This window comes from Oncorhynchus masou, unplaced genomic scaffold (genome assembly GCF_036934945.1).
Source record: "Oncorhynchus masou masou isolate Uvic2021 unplaced genomic scaffold, UVic_Omas_1.1 unplaced_scaffold_1775, whole genome shotgun sequence".
Taxonomy (NCBI): domain Eukaryota; kingdom Metazoa; phylum Chordata; class Actinopteri; order Salmoniformes; family Salmonidae; genus Oncorhynchus; species Oncorhynchus masou.
Genome location: NW_027007933.1, coordinates 61,236 through 81,448, shown reverse-complemented (window position 1 = coordinate 81,448; position 20,213 = coordinate 61,236). Strand labels below are relative to the sequence as shown.

Sequence of the window (20,213 nt, the reverse complement as noted above, 5' to 3'; positions counted from 1 at the left end):
CACACACACACACACACACACACACACTCTCTCTCTCTCTCTAATGGCTACAACACACACACACATCAGTCTCATGAGGCACAGTAGGCACATGTCAAGTCAGTGAGAGTTGATAGTTCTACTGCACCTAGGTTGAGTTTGGAGCAGCTGCCATTGGACCGTTTTCCCAATGGGCATTTGTACACATCCCCTGTCTGGTGGTGTCCATTGGTTTCATATGGAGCTCCCACCAATAACCTGTGAAACATAAAACAAGACAGTTGAAATCCCCCCAAAATGAATTGCATATTATAATTGTTTTGTATTAATAGTATTTGTTGTGACATTGTAAAAACATAGTGATAACATTGAAGGCACTTCTCCTCATGATGTTTCATCTGATAAGAAATAATGGTGTGAAAGAGATGGCATTTAAACTCTGCTCCGCCGATTTATCTGACTGGAATGTCTTTGCTAACTCAACAAACACACACCCAGTGAGTATCAGAGCAGGTATTTGAAACACTCGTGAACTTCCTTGTTTGTGACTGGCTGTGTTCCTGTGGGAGCATGTTGACTTCTCCCCTGACCTCAGACTGACACGCACATAAACACACTGGCCTATAAACACTGTATCCACTCCACATTGACCCTGGGAAGATTCTCTCTCTCTCTGTCTCTCTCTCTCTCTCTCTCTGCATGGTAACTTTTCTTCTGACGGCAGGCAGACTCTCGTCCTCTCTCTTTCTCTCTCTCAACCTCTCTCAAACACACACACACACAGAGAAAGCAAGAGGTCGATAGAGAAAGAAAGGAGAGCGGGATACACGTGTGACTGAATGACTTCCACGGGGCTAAATACTACCCACATGTTCTCCTACCACGGGTCAGCTAAGGCAGCTGCATGCTGACTGAACCAATTGAAATACCCAATGAGGAGGCATTTCACCATGAAACAATACAGGACGGGTCACCATGAGTTCTCCTTGGCTGAAACACAAGCAGCCTCAGAGTCCTTTGGCCATGAGGTAGAGCTCAGGGGGAGACAGTTTGTCACTCCACTTTGGGGTTGTACATCAGTCAGGTCAGGATGCTCCTGTACATGTCGTAGATGTCAGTGAAGGCTCTCGATGACTTAATGTGGTGGAGCATTTAAAACACTGTGTTTACATCAGGCCTGGGTGGACAGATAAAAGCCTCCTGGAGTATCTGAGATAGAAGGGCTCTTTGTATTCTTGGGTAGAAACAAGAGACTTTTACCAAGACGTTTATGTGACAGGATGAAAACACAAAATGCAGAGGGGTTTTCTTGAATATGTCTTGACCTTTCACCTTGTCTTGGTACATGAAGTTCTTCCAGGTGATGACAAACTTCACCTGATACTTCTCACACATAAACACAGATCTCCTCAAAGTTTAGCATATGATATCTTTAGATGTCTGCACCAACACATGATTACCATCATGCAAAACCAGACCTCTATCAATTTACTGCCTGGAGTTATGGGTCAACCACACGAACCTCTGTAGTTTTAAAACATGTCTCCATCACATTGTTCCTATGCGGTAACATTTTAGTGGTGTGGTATACATAGGTATGGTATAATGGTTACCTAAACTAAACATGACACTTGACATGAACATCCTTGGTCATCTAAAACTACTATGATAGGTTTCTTGAGATTAGGACATGATACAATATTCAAGTAGTAAACTGGTGTTATGTTCCCCAGTTTCTGTTATGGGTTTGTATGTGTTTGAATGTGTGTATTTCAGGAAATGGCTTCCTGAAGTCCAAAGCAGCTGATTGGTCGGCCACATTTCAGATTGGTACTCTGACCCCGCCCTGTCGTCAGGAGATACAGCTGTCTGCGATTACCAACTCCTTCTGCAGCTTGAACAGCCAGTGTTCCTTTGTCAGGAAGCAGGAGCTTCTTGGATGTCCTGTGTTGGATGTTGTTCAGAGACAGTTTAGTGGGAAGTATTTTGTAGCTGCTACTTCTGAGGTATGCGTGTGCCAATAGGACTGTGTTTTTGATTATTGAACTTGTTCACTTTAAGTTTGTATTATTCTGTTTCATTTGTTCCCAGGGGGAGGGGAAGGCACCTTGGGAGTGCTTAGGCAAGAGGCCTGCGGTCATACATATACCCGTGTTAAGAAAATACATTCCCAGTAAACTGTAATATTCTCTGTCTCTGTCATCCTTACTCGCACCTACAATCACATACCTCTTTCACTCCACGGGGAGTTGAGTGTAGCAGGGTGTTGCGTTCCCTCCAAGAGGCGTGCGTAACACTGATATCATAAGTGCAGGTCATGTCAACTGAAACAGAAGCGTTGTATGTCACTGAATGTTTGAATAAGGTACCTTACTAGCACTGTCTTTTCTGATTGCTACTTTATTTAGGAAAAATGTATACTGAACAAAAAATATAAACGCAACTTGTAAAATGTTGGTCCCGTGATACATGAGCTGAAAAGAAATGTTCCATACGCGCAAAGTTTATTTCTCTCAAATTTTGTGTGCAAATTTGTTTACATCCCTTTTAGTGAGCGTTTTTCCTTTGCCAAGATATCCACCTGACAGATGTGGCATATGAAGAAGTTAAACCGCACGATCATTACATAAGTGCACCTTGTGCTGGGGACAATAAAAGGCCACTCTAAAATGTGCAGTTTTGTCACACAACACAATGCCAACGATGTCTCAAGATTTGAGGGAGCATGCAATTGGAATGTTGACTGCAGGAATGTCCACCAGAGCTGTTACAAGTGAATTGAATGTTAATTTCTCTACTATAAGCCACCTCCAGAGTCATTTTAGAGAATCTGTCAGTACGTCCAACCGGCCTCACAACCGCAGACCACGTGTAACCATGCCAGCCCAGGACCTCCACATCCTGCTTCTTCACCTGTGGGATCATCTGTGACTGGACAGCTGATGAAAATGAGTATATCTTTAATAAAGCCATTTTATTTATTGTGGGGGAAAAACTTGTTTTGATTGGCTGGGCCTGGCTCCCCAATGGGTGGGCCTATACCCTCCCCGCTCCTACCCAGCCTTGTGAAATCCATAGATTAGTGACTAATACATTTATTTCAATTGACTGATTTCCGTATATGAACTGTAATTCAGTAAAATTGTTGCATGTTGCATTTATATTTTGTATGTGATTGTCCCACCTAGCTGTCATATGATGACTGCACTAACTGTAAGATGCTCTAGATAAGTCATTTAGCAGACTCTCTTAATGTAGAATGTAGGAAATGTCGAGAAATATGACTCAAATCTGAAAGATTGCTCAGCTTCCTTCAAAAACTATCACATTTCCCAAGTGTATTTATTTGTATTGAAAAGAAAGAGAGATATAAATATACAAATATGTGCAACAATTCAGATCCCGGCCAAGGAGTGAAGCTGTTAACTGGGCTGCACATGCAGTGTATGGCAGCCAGGCTGAGACACAAACTAGTGGCGAGGGGACTGCGTCTGGGATCAACTGTCCAAGTCTCACAGACTCTGGAAAGGATTTTCACCTCGAGCTCCAGCAGTGCTCATATTTTCATAGCTATTAATATCATGATTATTGCTGAGATTACTGCTGTCCTCTGGCACGGTGTGATACTGTAGACTGGGAAGGTTCAGGCTGGGACACAGCTACCTTCAGAGAAATGGGACCCATTGTTTCCCTTTGACTTGAAGGTCTCCTTTAACTCCCAGTCAGATTCATGAAGAGCTGTTAAAGCCATCAGGGCTGAACATCCATTAAGGTCAGCCATGTAGCATCATTGAGGATAAGGTAATGCTGGTATAAACAAAATAACCTGACCCTAAATGGATACCAGGACGTACACTCTCACAGTTACTGAGGAAAGCAGGATTTGAGGTTTGTGGAAGCGACATACCAGAGCCGAAGACATTAATGCGCTAATTTCTTTCAGGTTTAGAGGAGGAAGGAGAGACGTTTATGCTACGAAACCGTACCTCTGCCCTTAACACGAGACTGCGTGCAACTTCAATGACATTGCTCTCTCATCACATTCCATGTGTGTATGTAGACAGGATCTGAACGGCTTTGGTCCAAATTTGCCAATCCCAAGAGCATTCAGCAACTTGCACTCTATGTTTCATAAGAGCTCTGTCAAGTCCTTACATAACCTAATAACTCTGCGGTAAAATTAGCATCTTTCAACCAAGATGTCCAGACCAACTTTAAGCAAAGAGGAGAAAAGATACATAGGTTTCCCAGAACCAGATTAAGCATAGTCCTGGACCTAACAGCTTGCTCAACGTAGAATATTGCAGAAGGTCCATAGCGTTCACACAATGCAGGTGTCAAAAACCATACAGTATACTCGTGTTTGTCAAGTCTTTAGTCTTGTCCTTCAGCTTCAACAGTGTCAGGTTCAACTTTCAATGAAAGCTGAAGGTTCAGATAACAGGCAACAGTATTTCAACTGAACCGCTGGGGATTGGCTGTGGATTGGCTGTGGATTGGCTGTGGATTGGCTGTGGATTGGCTGGGGATTGGCTGTGGATTGGCTGATTTGGCTGTGGATTGGCTGTGGATTGGCTGTGGATTGGCTGATGATTGATTGGCTGTGGATTGGCTGTGGATTGGATGATTGGCTGTGGATTGGCTGTGGAAGGAAATTGGCTGTGGATTGGCTGTGGATTGCTGAGGAGCACCTAAGGAAGAGCTGAAGAACTTCTTAGACTCCCTGCGTCTCCAAGTGTTGCGTGACCCGTGACCACGCCAAGGTGAAATGTCAAGTCTCAGCTGGAGCGACCCTGTGCCATGGCAGGAAAACAAAAAGAAAGAAGTGAGAGTGGTGGTATGGAGGTGTAGAGGAGAAACTGGTGCGTGTGCCCATTTATCCCCGCAGCGCTCTCACATGGGGCTCGTCTTCAAACAGTCCTGGACGGACACGTGGGACAAACAGGCATTCTTGAAATGGCGACCTTTCCCCAAATTAACAGTGTATTTTAACTAGATACTGAATTATGGAGAGTCATTATAAGCTTTCAGCTACATTGTTTTCCAAATCATGTGATTTGCCACATGATGGTTTCCCCACAAGGACTTTCAATTTGGGGGAGCATTCAAAGGAATTTAAATCGTAACAATTACTGACATTGCCCATAAGCCCCTGTGCCAAATACCATAGCTCTTGTCGACTTTTTCCAGTCTTACAAAGAGCTGTCTGATTTTCTTGAAAGCTCAGCTTGGTATTTGGATAGGAACAACATCACAGTTTCACTCAGCTTGAAAATGACCATAAACGAGCCTACTAACTGTAGAAAATAGCACTACCTGATCTCTACAGTATGTGCCAGTAGACTGGCTTGAGCAAGAACTCATCTGGGGACAATGCAATAAAGTGTCTATGGAACAATGGGTTTTCTGTGAAGTTTCTGTGGAAAGAAAGCAGGACTTCTTACAGTATCTTGGGAATCTTCATAGCGCATCTGCTGACTTCAGTTTTTTTCAGTCTATAGTTTCCTGAGAAAGTGATATAACACAGAGGATATTTTGCCATATCGACTCTTTCTCACCAAGTCCAAGCAGTTGCTTATCATCAACAGATAGTTTGTTGATAGTGTGACCATCTGTGGAGTATATCTATATGGGACTATCCACATAAAGTGGGACCTTCTCTTTCCACAAGTCTTTTAACCTTACAGTGAACGGACACTAAAGTGTTGAGGCATCCTTCAAACGTCAATTGACAGGTGCGGTCCTTGTTTTCCAGACAGACAGACACACAGACAGACAGACAGACAGACATAGGCAGCCAGCCTGCCAGCCGGCCAGACGCATAAACAGACACACAGACAATGTACACAGTGACACCTATAAGAACAGTGAAAGTCTCACGTCTTAGGTCACCCACGGTGCCACAGCGTTCCACAAAAGCGTCATGACATTGGTGAACACACGCGGTTCTCCAACGGGTAGCCGTCTGCTACATCAAAGACACGTAAACATTGAAAAAACTCAACTTCAGTACCCCTTTTCAAACTGTCACTACCCGCTGAATTCCTGGCAACACAGACTCATTCATCACTCCTTGAAAAAAGGCCAAGACTGCGACCCGTAACATTTGCACAATGCGAGCTGTGTTAACCGGGGGTCTGCTTCCCACATCACAGGCATACTGCTGCGTTCAGGTTTCAGCTGATTGATATCTGGGGCAGTGGTCTGGGGCAGTGGTCTGGGGCAGTGGTCTGGGGCAGTGGTCTTGGGGGTCTTGGAAAACACAGGCCAGCTTACCCACTGCCTAGTGACCAGAGAGTGGATTCCTGAGTGGCACGCATCGCTGATAAGTCTACCCAACACTATCTATCTAGTGGACATCTACCCAACACTATCTATCTAGTGGACGTCTACCCAACACTATCCATCTAGTGGACGTCTACCCAACACTATCCATCTAGTGGACATCTACCCAACACTATCCATCTAGTGGACATCTACCCAACACTATCCATCTAGTGGACATCTACCCAACACTATCCATCTAGTGGACATCTACCCAACACTATCCATCTAGTGGACGTCTACCCAACACTATCCATCTAGTGGACATCTACCCAACACTATCTATCTAGTGGATGTCTACCCAACACTATCCATCTAGTGGACGTCTACCCAACACTATCTATCTAGTGGACATCTACCCAACACTATCTATCTAGTGGACGTCTACCCAACACTATCTATCTAGTGGACATCTACCCAACACTATCTATCTAGTGGACATCTACCCAACACTATCCATCTAGTGGACATCTACCCAACACTATCCATCTAGTGGACATCTACCCAACCCGATATATCTAGTGGATGTCTACCCAAAACTATCCATCTAGTGGACGTCTACCCAACACTATCTATCTAGTGGACATCTACCCAACACTATCTATCTAGTGGACATCTACCCAACACTATCCATCTAGTGGACATCTACCCAACCCGATATATCTAGTGGATGTCTACCCAACACTATCCATCTAGTGGATGTCTACCCAACACTATCTATCTAGTGGACATCTACCCAACACTATCCATCTAGTGGACATCTACCCAACACTATCCATCTAGTGGACATCTACCCAACACTATCCATCTAGTGGACATCTACCCAACACTATCCATCTAGTGGACATCTACCCAACACTATCCATCTAGTGGACATCTACCCAACACTATCCATCTAGTGGACATCTACCCAACACTATCCATCTAGTGGACATCTACCCAACCCGACTATCTATCTAGTGGATCTACCCAAAACTATCCATCTAGTGGACATCTACCCAACACTATCTATCTAGTGGACATCTACCCAACACTATCTATCTAGTGGACATCTACCCAACACACTATTAGTGGACATCTACCCAACACTATCCATCTAGACATCTACCCAACACTATCCATCTAGTGGACATCTACCCAACACTATCCATCTAGTGGACATCTACCCAACACTATCCATCTAGTGGACATCTACCCAACCTATATATCTAGTGGATGTCTACCCAAAACTATCCATCTAGTGGACATCTACCCAACACTATCTATCTAGTGGACATCTACCCAACACTATCTATCTAGTGGACATCTACCCAACACTATCCATCTAGTGGACATCTACCCAACACTATATATCTAGTGGACATCTACCCAAAACTATCCATCTAGTGGATGTCTACCCAACACTATCTATCTAGTGGACATCTACCCAACACTATCCATCTAGTGGACATCTACCCAACACTATCCATCTAGTGGACATCTACCCAACACTATCTATCTAGTGACATCTACCCAACACTATCCATCTAGTGGACATCTACCCAACACTATCCATCTAGTGGACATCTACCCAACACTATCCATCTAGTGGACATCTACCCAACTACTATCCATCTAGTGGACATCTACCCAACATCCATCTAGTGGTCTAGTGGACATCTACCCAACACTATCTAGTGGACATCTACCCAACACTATCCATCTAGTGGACATCTACCCAACACTATATATCTAGTGGACCTCTACCCAACACTATCCATCTTGTGGACATCTACCCAACACTATCCATCTAGTGGACATCTACCCAACACTATATATCTAGTGGACATCTACCCAACACTATATATCTAGTGGACGTCTACCCAACACTATATATCTAGTGGACATAACTGAAAGCCAAGGGGGATTGCCAACCACCATGAGGAAGAAGGAGAAGAAGAAGAAAAACAATTGGATACAATGTTACAATCCTTTAAAGAGATGACTGTATTAAATCATCAAGCACTGTATGTTGCAACTGTTGCATTGAGGCCAGTGTCTCACATAAGGTAACAGCTGTGTCTCTAATGGTGTGTAGTTATGTAAGACAATCATTGTAGAAGTTTGTAGACATCCAGTGTTAGCTAGTCATATTTGTGTCTCATGGGCGAGCAAATACAAAGATGTGACAGCAAACGTTTCCTCAAGATACATGTGAAATTATTCAAATCAAATCTGCAATGCTGCCAACATTTTATTGATTAACTATGCTGGCATTAATACCCCTTTAAATGATTACAGTGACCAGCAGATGTAACAATGTTTTTCACGATGAATCAGAGGATCACACACTCCCTTCATATCCTTGGACTCCAGTGTTATCCACAGCTTTTAATGTAAGCAGTGTTATCCAAGATTTATTACTATGCTCCTGAAATCATTACAGTGTCGGCTGCCAACATTTTGTTATTACATTAACCAATATGCTGGCAACAGTTATGAGGTTCATTCTGGTCTGTCCCCCTGGCTGACACACTAAGTGATGTGGTACGTAAAAGCAGTCTGCAGGGTACTGAAGACTGAACAGATGTAAGAATTATGTCTTTCGCCTTACGATGAATCAGAGGGAAGCTCACACACTCCCTTCATATCCTTGGACTCCTTTGTTATCCAAACCACAGCTGACTAGTAGTGTTGCCAACTTCCTCCAACCATCACCATTAAAACACTCCCCCACTATGCTCCTGAAATCAGTAACTGACAGGGTTATCCAGCTGTGGGCCGGCCCGGAGCTGTATTACCCGTGTTATTCACCAATAGCGCTTGCTGGCCGAGACTTCTTAGCACCTCTGAAGGTCATTTTAACAGAGTGCCCACAGATTTTACATGTAGAATCCCGTGACAAATTTTGGAGTTTAGATGCCTACAGTGGGTGGTACCTAAAACAGCATGCTGAACGTGATATTACAGTGTTATCCAGCACATTTGGTAATGTGTGTAGCCTTAAGAGTTATCCAGCTATAGTAGGGAATGGGTCATAGTGGTCAGAGTTTATTATTACAGTGTTATCCAGCCATTATTAATGTGTTATTACAGTGTTATCCAGCCATTATTAATGTGTTATTACAGTGTTATCCAGCCATTAACATGTTATTACAGTGTTATCCAGGCATTATTAATGTGTTATTACAGTGTTATCCAGCCATTATTAATGTGTTATTACAGTGTTATCCAGCCATTAACATGTTATTACAGTGTTATCCAGCCATTAACATGTTATTACAGTGTTATCCAGCCATTAACATGTTATTACAGTGTTATCCAGCCATTATTAATGTGTTATTACAGTGTTATCAGACCTTTTTCTATGGGACAAGTAGGCATGGTAGGCTGAGCAGCGTTCCAAGCCATAAATACACTGTATTTTCAGTGTTTCTGTGGGTTTTGTGCCTGACAGTGTCCCAAGCATAAGGCTAAGTTAGCATGTCGATCAGGTCGACTAAGAATGTGTACTTTATATTGTGATGCTTGTCTAACATGGTTGGCCTGCCATTTCATTCTCTATCAGAGCATCTGATTAAACCCCTCTGAGTCCAATCCAGTGACACATACGTTCTACTATACATCGCTTTTCAACTGCAATCGCTCTTCTTCATCTTGTAGCTCATCTTGTAGAAATTTAAATAACAGACTATTTGGTTTTAATTTATGTTTACAGCAACCCCAGCAACAGAATTACAGCTGGTGTAAAAAACATGTCTGGGTAAAAACAAAAAACAAAACTCTTTCCAACAACCCAGTCTAAACAAAACTCTTTCCAACAACCTAAACAAAACTCTTTCCAACAACCTTTCCAATAACCCAGTCTAAACAAAACTCTTTCCAACAACCCAGTCTAAACAAAACCCAGTCTAAACAAAACTCTTTCCAACAACCCAGTCTAAACAAAACTCTTTCCAACAACCCAGTCTAAACAAAACTCTTTCCAACAACCCAGTCTAAACAAAACTCTTTCCAACAACCCAGTCTAAACAAAACTCTTTCCAACAACCCAGTCTAAATAACACTCTTTCCAACAACCCAGTCTAAACAAAACTCTTTCCAACAACCCAGTCTAAACAAAACTCTTTCCAACAACCCAGTCTAAACAAAACTCTTTCCAACAACCCAGTCTAAACAAAACTCTTTCCAACAACCCAGTCTAAACAAAACTCTTTCCAACAACCCAGTCTAAACAAAACTCTTTCCAACAACCCAGTCTAATAGATATAACGTAACTTTCAGTATAACAATGGAAGATAAGAACATAGAATTTTCTATTGAATGTTCTACTTATTTTTGGTACATTTTATATTCATAAAAGTAAATGCATAAAAACACAGCCTTTGCATATTGTTTTTCAAAACTTATTTATAAATGACTTAGATACATTGAAATGTATGAGGGTCAAAAAGACTCCTGAAATTGATTATTGAATTAGAACTATTAGAAGACCCAAAAGCTTAATTTATGCCTTATTTGAAGCCAATATATATATATATATTTTGTTTTGTTTTGTTTATTTAGCCATGTTGTACATCTTGTGTGTTCTGTTTCCCACTGACTCTGTGTATTTGCACATTGGTAATAAAATTATGACATACAAGAGCACAGACTTGGTTTCCCAAGTCTAAATTGAATGAACGAATGTGGATAAATGTGTGTGTGTGTGTGTGTGTGTGTGTGTGTGTGTGTGTGTGTGTGTGTGTGTGTGTGTGTGTGTGTGTGTGTGTGTGTGTGTGTGTGTGTGTGTGTGTGTGTGCTCACGCAGCTGGTCCTGGGCATCGCTCCAGTGTAGCCCTGGCCAGCAGACGTACAAAGAATGCCAGCGATGAATCCCCATCACCGCAGTGCCAGTTGGCCTTATAACAGTGTTTATAACCAGTCAGGGTCTGCTATGAGGTAATATGATGAATGTGAAAAGTCCGGCTCAGGAACTAAATTTGTGCTGCAAGGCACAAATCATGACAGTCAAATCCACACTACGGGAGAAATGGCTCGCTATCTTTCCTGGCAGTGAAACGGATACATCTCCCTGTCTGGCTCCAGAGTCCCGAGACAGACAGTAACAATGCTGTGTGTGTCAGCATTTGGAGACGTTGAACAGTAAACTACTTCATCTTTTACCTGACTTTAACCATCGCTGTCTGCAACGTGAGGGGGTTGTTACCTCGGAATAGTTCAAACAATGCACCCAAACAGATTCTCCCAGTAGTCACGTTGGGGATTGTTTGAAATCCAATCTTTTACATTCTGAGACAGTACTATATGGACCTGGAGAGTCAGCAACCCAAGACTTGTGTTTGTTTAGTTAGCTACATTTGGCTTAGCGTTTCACATCACAGTGTAAATAAAAAGCTGTGGCAAGACCCCTGTTAGCAGAGTCATTGAAGCATGCTTACAGTACCTCACCTTAAAGCATGCTTACAGTGCCTCACCTCAAAGCATGCTTACAGTACCTCACCTTAAAGCATGCTTACAGTGCCTCACCTCAAAGCAACTGAAAGTCAGTGAAGTGTGTCAAATCGGAGGGCATGATGGCCGGTCCTCTGGGGGGTGTCTCTATGGGGGTGCCACAGGGTTCAATTCTCGGGCCGACTCTTTTCTCTGTATATATCAATAATGTTGCTCTTGCTGCAGGCGATTCCCTGGTCCACCTCTACGCAGACGACACCATTCTATATACTTCCGGCCCGTCCTTGGACACTGTGCTATCTAACCTCCAAACGAGCTTCAATGCCATACAACACACCTTCCGTGGCCTCCAACTGCTCTTAAACGCTAGTAAAACCAAATGCATGCTTTTCAACCGTTCGCTGCCTGCACCCGCACGCCTGACTAGTATCACCACCCTGGATGGTTCCGACCTTGAATATGTGGACATCTATAAGTACCTAGGTGTCTGGCTAGACTGTAAACTCTCCTTCCAGACTCATATCAACCATCTCCAATCGAAAATCAAATCCAGAGTCGGCTTTCTATTCCGCAACAAAGCCTCCTTCACTCACGCCGCCAAACTTACCCTAGTAAAACTGACTATCCTATCGATCCTCGACTTCGGCGACGTCATCTACAAAATAGCTTCCAACACTCTACTCAGCAAACTGGATGCAGTTTATCACAGTGCCATCCGTTTTGTAACTAAAGCACCTTATACCACCCACCACTGCGACTTGTATGCTCTAGTCGGCTGGCCCTCGCTACATATTCGTCGCCAGTCATCTACAAGTCCATGCTAGGTAAAGCTCCGCCTTATCTCAGTTCACTGGTCACGATGGCAACACCCACCCGTAACACGCGCTCCAGCAGGTGTATCTCACTGATCATCCCTAAAGCCAACACCTCATTTGGCCACCTTTCGTTCCAGTTCTCTGCTGCCTGTGACTGGAACGAATTGCAAAAATCGTTGAAGTTGGAGACTTTTATCTCCCTCACCAGCTTCAAACATCTGCTATCTGAGCAACTAACCGATCGCTGCAGCTGTACATAGTCTTATCGGTAAATGTCCACTTTTGTTTTTATTTACTGCTCTTTTGCAACCAATATCTCTACATGTACAACCATCTGATCATTTATCACTCCAGTGTTAATCTGCAAAATTGTAATTATTTGCCTACCTCCTCATGCCTTTTGCACACAATGTATATAGACTATTTTTTTTCCTACTGTGTTATTGACTTGTTTATTGTTTACTCCATGTGTAACTCTGTGTTGTCTGTTCACACTGCTATGCTTTATCTTGGCCAGGTCGCAGTTGCAAATGAGAACTTGTTCTCAACTAGCCTACCTGGTTAAATAAAGGTGAAATAAATAAAAATAAATTTAAAAAAGTGACAAAGCACATCAAGTAAATGACAAACGGCACATTTAAGTGATAATGTGGTAGAGGAGCTAGCTAACAACACAGCTAACAACACAGCTAACAACACAGCTAACAACACAGCTAACAACACAGCTAACACAATCACTTCAAACTGAAGCTGGAAAGACTGTTTGATCTTTTTTCAATTTACATTTCTTTGTATATATCCATACAAGCTAGCTGATTCATGATTTTGACTGTCTGAGAAACATTGCCTGCCTGTCTGTCTCGCCCCGACTCCCGACACGTTCATTACTATGGTACAGCTGGAGATCGAATTTGAATATTGAAACAATGTTGCAAATTTTGGAGAGACAGACAGCAAGGTTTATACAAAATGTCAGTCTAAAAGAAATGTGAGCTATAGATGCTTTAATGGTGGAGATCAAGTTTATAAATTGCTTGGCTGGGCTATTGAGACAGTGGCTTGTGCAGTCAGATGGAACAGAGTAAATAGGTATTGTTAAGGCATTGTTAACTTGTGGAATAGACATCGGTTGGAATGCGGTTTTAACCAATCAGCATTCAGGATTTGACCCACCCGTTGTATAAAATGTAAATAATCGTCTTACCACTTTTGTCCCCCGGCAACGTGCTGCTGCACAGTGTATCCAAACTGGGCCTGCTTGGGGCCCTTGATGATCCTGTGGTTCTTGGTGTGGATGTTGAAACCATCATGGAGCCCTGGAAACAGACACAGCAAGGCAAACACATGCCATTAATAGCATGCTTGGACAGCACGTTATATTTACTGGCTGTGACAGACACTTCCCAAAAACGCTCGTGTTTTGCCTGTGACCTGAAGTGCAACAGAAAGATTTCATACTGGTTAGAACATTAACACAAGCCAAGTAACACAAACTCGAAGCGATAGATGGGAGTTTCATCAGAAACAGGACATGTGTGGGTTTGAGACTTTCACCCAGCGGTACCAAGAGCATCACAGCTGTTATTAGCCGGAAGGTGGCCATTTTGATGCTGACTTTGTAGCCACCTTGTGCGAGAAGGATACAGATAGCATGCCAGAAAGGGTGTTTGTCTTGTCTCGATATTCAAATCAAATCAACTTGTATTTGTCACATACACATGTTTAGCGAATGTTATTGCGGGTGTAGCGAAATGCTTGTGTTTCTAGCTCCAACAGTGCAGTAATATCTTATGAGTAATATCTAACCATTTCACAACAATACACACAAATCTAAAGTAAAGGAATGGAATATACCTTACCTCATTTGCACTCACTGTATATAGACTTTTGTTTTCTTTTGTTCTACTGTATTATTGACTATGTTTTGTTTATTCCATCTGTAACTCTGTGTTGTTGTATGTGTTGATTGCTATGCTTTTTCTTGACCAGGTCGCAGTTGCAAATGAGAACTTGTTCTCAACTAGCCTACCTGGTTAAATAAAGGGGAAATAAAATAAAATAAATAAAAAATAAAAAATATATATAAATATTTGGACTTGCAATGTTGGAACAGCATAGACTAAAATACAGTAGAAAAGAATATAATACATTATATACAAATGAGATGAGTAATGCAAAATATGTAAATATTATTAAAGTGACTAGTGTTCCATTATTAAAGTGGCCAGTGATTTCAAGTCTATGTATATTGGCAGCTGCCTCTAAGGTGCTATTGAAAACAGGCTACCGCTGATGCGTCTGATCCAAGAAAACGATAGTATTTTCCCTTGGAATATCTCTAGGCCATGACACCTGGACTCCAGTACCTTAAGTATCTCATACAGAAACAAACATAGCCATGGAGGTCTCGTGATGTCATCTCAGAATGATAATTGTTTCCATTCTCCTCATGCCTGTGAAGAGCCCTGGCCTTACCCCTCTCTCCCTGATCTCCTAGCTCACTGTAAACAGAGCCTTGTCCCAAAAGGCAAGCAGATATTTTACACTGTAGGGGCTGTAGGTAAACAGTAGAGCTGTCTGTCACTGAGTTTGATTGACATTGCTCGGTCTGTGTGAGGGTGGGTGGAAGGGGTGGATGGATGGCTGAAGGTTTTGTAAGCAGTAGTAGTCATATTGAAAGGGGTGGATGGATGGCTGAATGTTTTGTAAGCGGTAGTAGTCATATTGAAAGGGGTGGATGGATGGCTGAAGGTTTTGTAAGCGGTAGTAGTCATATTGAAAGGGGTGGATGGATGGCTGAAGGTTTTGTAAGCGGTAGTAGTCATATTGAAAGGGGTGGATGGGTGGCTGAAGGTTTTGTAAGCAGTAGTAGTCATGTTGAAAGGGGTGGATGGATGGCTGAAGGTTTTGTAAGTGGTAGTAGTCATATTGAAAGGGGTGGATGGATGGCTGAAGGTTTTGTAAGTGGTAGTAGTCATATTGAAAGGGGTGGATGGATGGCTGAAGGTTTGTGTGAGGATAAGCGGTAGTAGTCATATTGAAAGGAGTGGATGGATGGATGGCTGAAGGTTTTGTAAGCGCTAGTAGTCATATTGAAAGGGGTGGATGGATGGCTGAAGGTTTTGTGTGAGGATAAGCGTTAGTAGTCGTATTGAAAGGGGTGGATGGATGGCTGAAGGTTTTGTAAGCGGTAGTAGTCATATTGAAAGGGGTGGATGGATGGCTGAAGGTTTTGTAAGCGGTAGTAGTCATATTGAAAGGGGTGGATGGATGGCTGAAGGTTTTGTAATCGGTAGTAGTCATATTGAGAGGGGTGGATGGATGGCTGAAGGTTTTGTAAGCAGTAGTAGTCCTATTGAAAGGGGTGGATGGATGGCTGAAGGTTTTGTAATCGGTAGTAGTCATATTGAGAGGGGTGGATGGATGGCTGAAGGTTTTGTAAGCGGTAGTAGTCATATTGAAAGGGGTGGATGGGTGGCTGAAGGTTTTGTAAGCAGTAGTAGTCATGTTGAAAGGGGTGGATGGATGGCTGAAGGTTTTGTAAGTGGTAGTAGTCATATTGAAAGGGGTGGATGGATGGCTGAAGGTTTTGTAAGTGGTAGTAGTCATATTGAAAGGGGGGGATGGATGGCTGAATGTTTGTGTGAGGATAAGCGGTAGTAGTCATATTGAAAGGAGTGGATGGATGTCCTGGGCGACTTAACCTCCCCCACGTCTACCTTGACTCATTCCTCTCTGCCTCCTTCTTTCCACTCCTCTCCTCTTGATGGCTGAAGGTTTTGTAAGCGCTAGTAGTCATATTGAAAGGGGTGGATGGATGGCTGAAGGTTTTGTGTGAGGATAAGCGTTAGTAGTCGTATTGAAAGGGGGATGGATGGATGGCTGAAGGTTTTGTAAGCGGTAGTAGTCATATTGAAAGGGGTGGATGGATGGCTGAAGGTTTTGTAAGCGGTAGTAGTCATATTGAAAGGGGTGGATGGATGGCTGAAGGTTTTGTAATCGTAGTAGTCATATTGAGAGGGGTGGATGGATGGCTGAAGGTTTTGTAAGCAGTAGTAGTCCTATTGAAAGGGGTGGATGGATGGCTGAAGGTTTTGTAAGCGGTAGTAGTCATATTGAAAGGGGTGGATGGATGGCTGAAGGTTTGTAAGCAGTAGTAGTCTAATTGAAAGGGGTGGATGGGTGGCTGAAGGTTTTGTAAGCGGTAGTAGTCATATTGAGAGGGGTGGATGGATGGCTTTTGTTAAGGTTTTGTCATATTGAAAGGGGTGGATGGATGGCTGAAGGTTTGTGTGAGGATAAGCGGTAGTAGTCATATTGAAAGGGGTGGATGGATGGATGGCTGAAGATTTTGTAAGCGGTAGTAGTCATATTGAAAGGGGTGGATGGATGGCTGAAGGTTTTGTGTGAGGATAAGCGTTAGTAGTCATATTGAAAGGGGTGAATGGATGGCTGAAGGTATGTGTGAGGAAAAGTGGTAGTAGTCATATTGAAAGGGGTGGATGGATGGCTGAAGGTTTGTGTGAGGAGAAGCGGTAATAGTCATATTGAAAGGGGTGGATGGATGGCTGAAGGTTTGTGTGAGGATAAGTGGTAGTAGTCATATTGAAATTGATCATTCATGTTATAGTGCAGAAGACTACTGAAAGAGCAGCTTCCTGTGCTTGGCCCTCCTATGTTGAATATAATAAACGGCTCTCTATCCACGGGATGTGTACCAAACTCACTAAATGTGGCAGTAATAAAGCCTCTCTTGAAAAAGCCAAACCTTGACCCAGAAAATATAAAAAACTATCGGCCTATATCGAATCATCCATTCCTCTCAAAAATGGTTGAAAAAGCTGTTGCGCAGCAACTCATTGCTTTCCCGAAAACAAACAATGTATACGAAATGCTTCAGTCTGGTTTTAGACCCCATCATAGCACTGAGACTGCACTTGCGAAGGTGGTAAATGACCTTTTAATGGCATTAGACCGAGTCTCTAACATCTGTCCTCGTGCTCCTAGAGCTTAGTGCTGCTTTTGATACCATCGATCACCACATTCTTTTGGAGAGATCGGAAACCCAAATTGGTCTACACGGACAAGTTCTGGCCTGGTTTAGATCTTATCTGTCGGAAAGATATCAGTTTGTCTCTGTGAATGGTTTGTCCTCTGACAAATCAACTGTAAATTTCGATGTTCTTCACGGTTCCGTTTTAGGACCACTATTGCTTTCACTGTATATTTTACCTCTTGGAGATGTCATTCGAAAACATAATGTTAACTTTCACTGCTATGCGGATAACACACAGCTGTACATTTCAATGATACATGGTGAAGCCCAGTGGTGGGCCGTCAGGGCCAGCAAGGCCTTCTCTGCTGGCCTAAACATCATCAGAATATAATTTTTTTTAAATATATTTTCCCACAAATATGTATTAAATTATTTCCCAGAGTAAGAGTTACACTCTTCATTTCATAGCGTTCCTCTTGGTTGCAGTGCTTCCAGCCCCAGGTTGAGATTTGGAGGGCTGGTCTGTATGTTAGATATTTTATCCAATCATATTCAGCCATCATGTGTTGCCAGGGGTCTAAAATCTGCCCTCAGGCCTTCAGAATCAACAGTTCGGGCGCTTGTAGCTTAAAGTGAATGGAAATTAAAATTTAGTGTCAACCAATCAGCTTTAGAGTTGGCTATTGTACGCCTGTTGGCTGGCTCCAGTGTTACACAGGAGCCAGCTAGCAGGCGTAGTGCCTGCACATCTTTTGATTGGATTACCAATATTGAGAGGCAGGTCCTATATGGGCAGGTCTCAGAACTAGGAAACTGAAATTGATCAACAAATTACTACTAAGCTGTTTTTTCAACCCACAATGGCGGAAGGAGAAGATATCGATTTGGTCGAGGATATAATTATAACGCCATTCTCAAGACAAACTTTTCAAGAAAAGTTAGACATTGTCAGGAGAGGTAGATGCCGACGATACAAAGCCGTCGCTACAAAGACAGGCTCAGAAAAGCACTGCAAACTGTACTGCTGGGAATGCCTATTATTTGCAAGTTATCGATTTGGTGTTTGGAGCCACACTGGCTTTGCAAACCTGAGTTGTCTAACCAAGGCAGCAACGAGACATCAAAGTACGGCTGGGCACTTACAAACAATGGTGCTTTTGAAAACTTTTGGGGACACCCGAGTGGATCTACAGCTCAACGAACAAGCGCGCAGGGCAACGAAGCTGCACAATGAAAAGGTATTGTACTCTTCCCCTGCAATTCTCTGAATAAAAATGTCAATTTCAAGGTGACGCAACGCCTGGTTATACTGCGTTTCTGTCTAAATGTATAGTGTCTAGAGCCATGGCATCATAATGATGGTAATAAGAGGTGGATTAATTCAGGTGGGACTGTGTAGGACTTCACTGAAGGCCCAGGCCCCAGAACCACAGCACGCTACTGGTGAAGCGCCAAAATTGCTTTCGGTAGAAGCCTGTGTTTCAGACATAAGGAAGTGGATGGTTGCAAACGTTCTACTTTTAAACTCGGACAAAACAGAGATGCTTGTTCTAGGTCCCAAGAAACAAAGAGATCTTCTGTTGAATCCGACAATTAATCTTGATGGTTGTACAGTCGTCTCAAATAAAACTGTGAAGGACCTCGGCGCTACTCTGGACCCTGATCTCTCTTTTGACGAACATATCAAGACTGTTTCAAGGACAGCTTTTTCCATCTACGTAACATTGCAAAAATCAGAAACTTTCTGTTCAAAAATGATACAGAAAAATGAATCCATGCTTTTGTTAATTCTAGGTTAGACTACTGTAATGCTCTAATTTCCGGCTACCCGGATAAAGCACTAAATAAACTTCAGTTAGTGCTAAATACTGCTGCTAGAATCCTGACTAGAACCAAATAATTTGATCATATTACTCCAGTGCTAGCCTCCCTACACTGGCTTCCTGTTAAGGCAAGGGCTGATTTCAAGGTTTTACTGCTAACCTACAAAGCATTACATGGGCTTGCTCCTACCTATCTTTCTGATTTGGCCCTGCCGTACATACCTACACATACGCTATGGTCACAAGACACAGGCCTCCTAATTGTCCCTAGAATTTCTAAGCAAACAGCTGGAGGCAGGGCATTCTCCTATAGAGCTACATTTTTATGGAATGGTCTGCCTACCCATGTGAGAGACAGACTCGGTCTCAACCTTTAAGTCTTTACTGAAGACTCATCTCTTCAGTGGGTCATATGATTGAGTGTAGTCTGGCCCAGGAGTGTGAAGGTGAATGGAAAGGCTCTGGAGCAACGAACCGCCCTTGCTGTCTCTGCCTGGCCGGTTCCCCTCTCTCCAATGGGATTCTCTGCCTCTAACCTTATTACAGGGGCTGAGTCACTGGCTTACTGGTGCTCTTTCATGCCATCCCTAGGAGGGGTGCACACTTGAGTGGGTTGAGTCACCCCCCTTGGGTTGTGCCGTGGCGGAGATCTTTGTGGGCTATACTCGGCCTTGTCTCAGGATGGTAAGTTGGTGGTTGAAGATATCCCTCTAGTGGTGTGAGGGCTGTGCTTTGGCAAAGTGGGTGGGGTTATATAATTCCTGTTTGGCCCTGTCCGGGGGGTATCATCGGATGGGGCCACAGTGTCTCCTGTCCCCTCCTGTCTCAGCCTCCAGTATTTAT

At 43.0% G+C, this 20,213-nt stretch overlaps 1 protein-coding gene across 1 annotated transcript in view; it reads right to left on the bottom strand.

Annotated features, from left to right (window-relative positions):
• LOC135532231 (integrin alpha-11-like) overlaps positions 1 to 20,213 on the bottom strand; it is a gene marked incomplete at its 3' end in the record, with an annotated part of 55,410 nt that overhangs the window by 20,198 nt on the left and 14,999 nt on the right. The window contains exons 2-3 of the mRNA XM_064959823.1: positions 13,756 to 13,867; positions 128 to 237 (exon numbers count right to left, since the gene is read on the bottom strand). Of these exons, the coding sequence (XP_064815895.1) occupies positions 128 to 237; positions 13,756 to 13,867 (222 nt within the window). The remainder of the gene's footprint in view (positions 1 to 127; positions 238 to 13,755; positions 13,868 to 20,213) is intronic.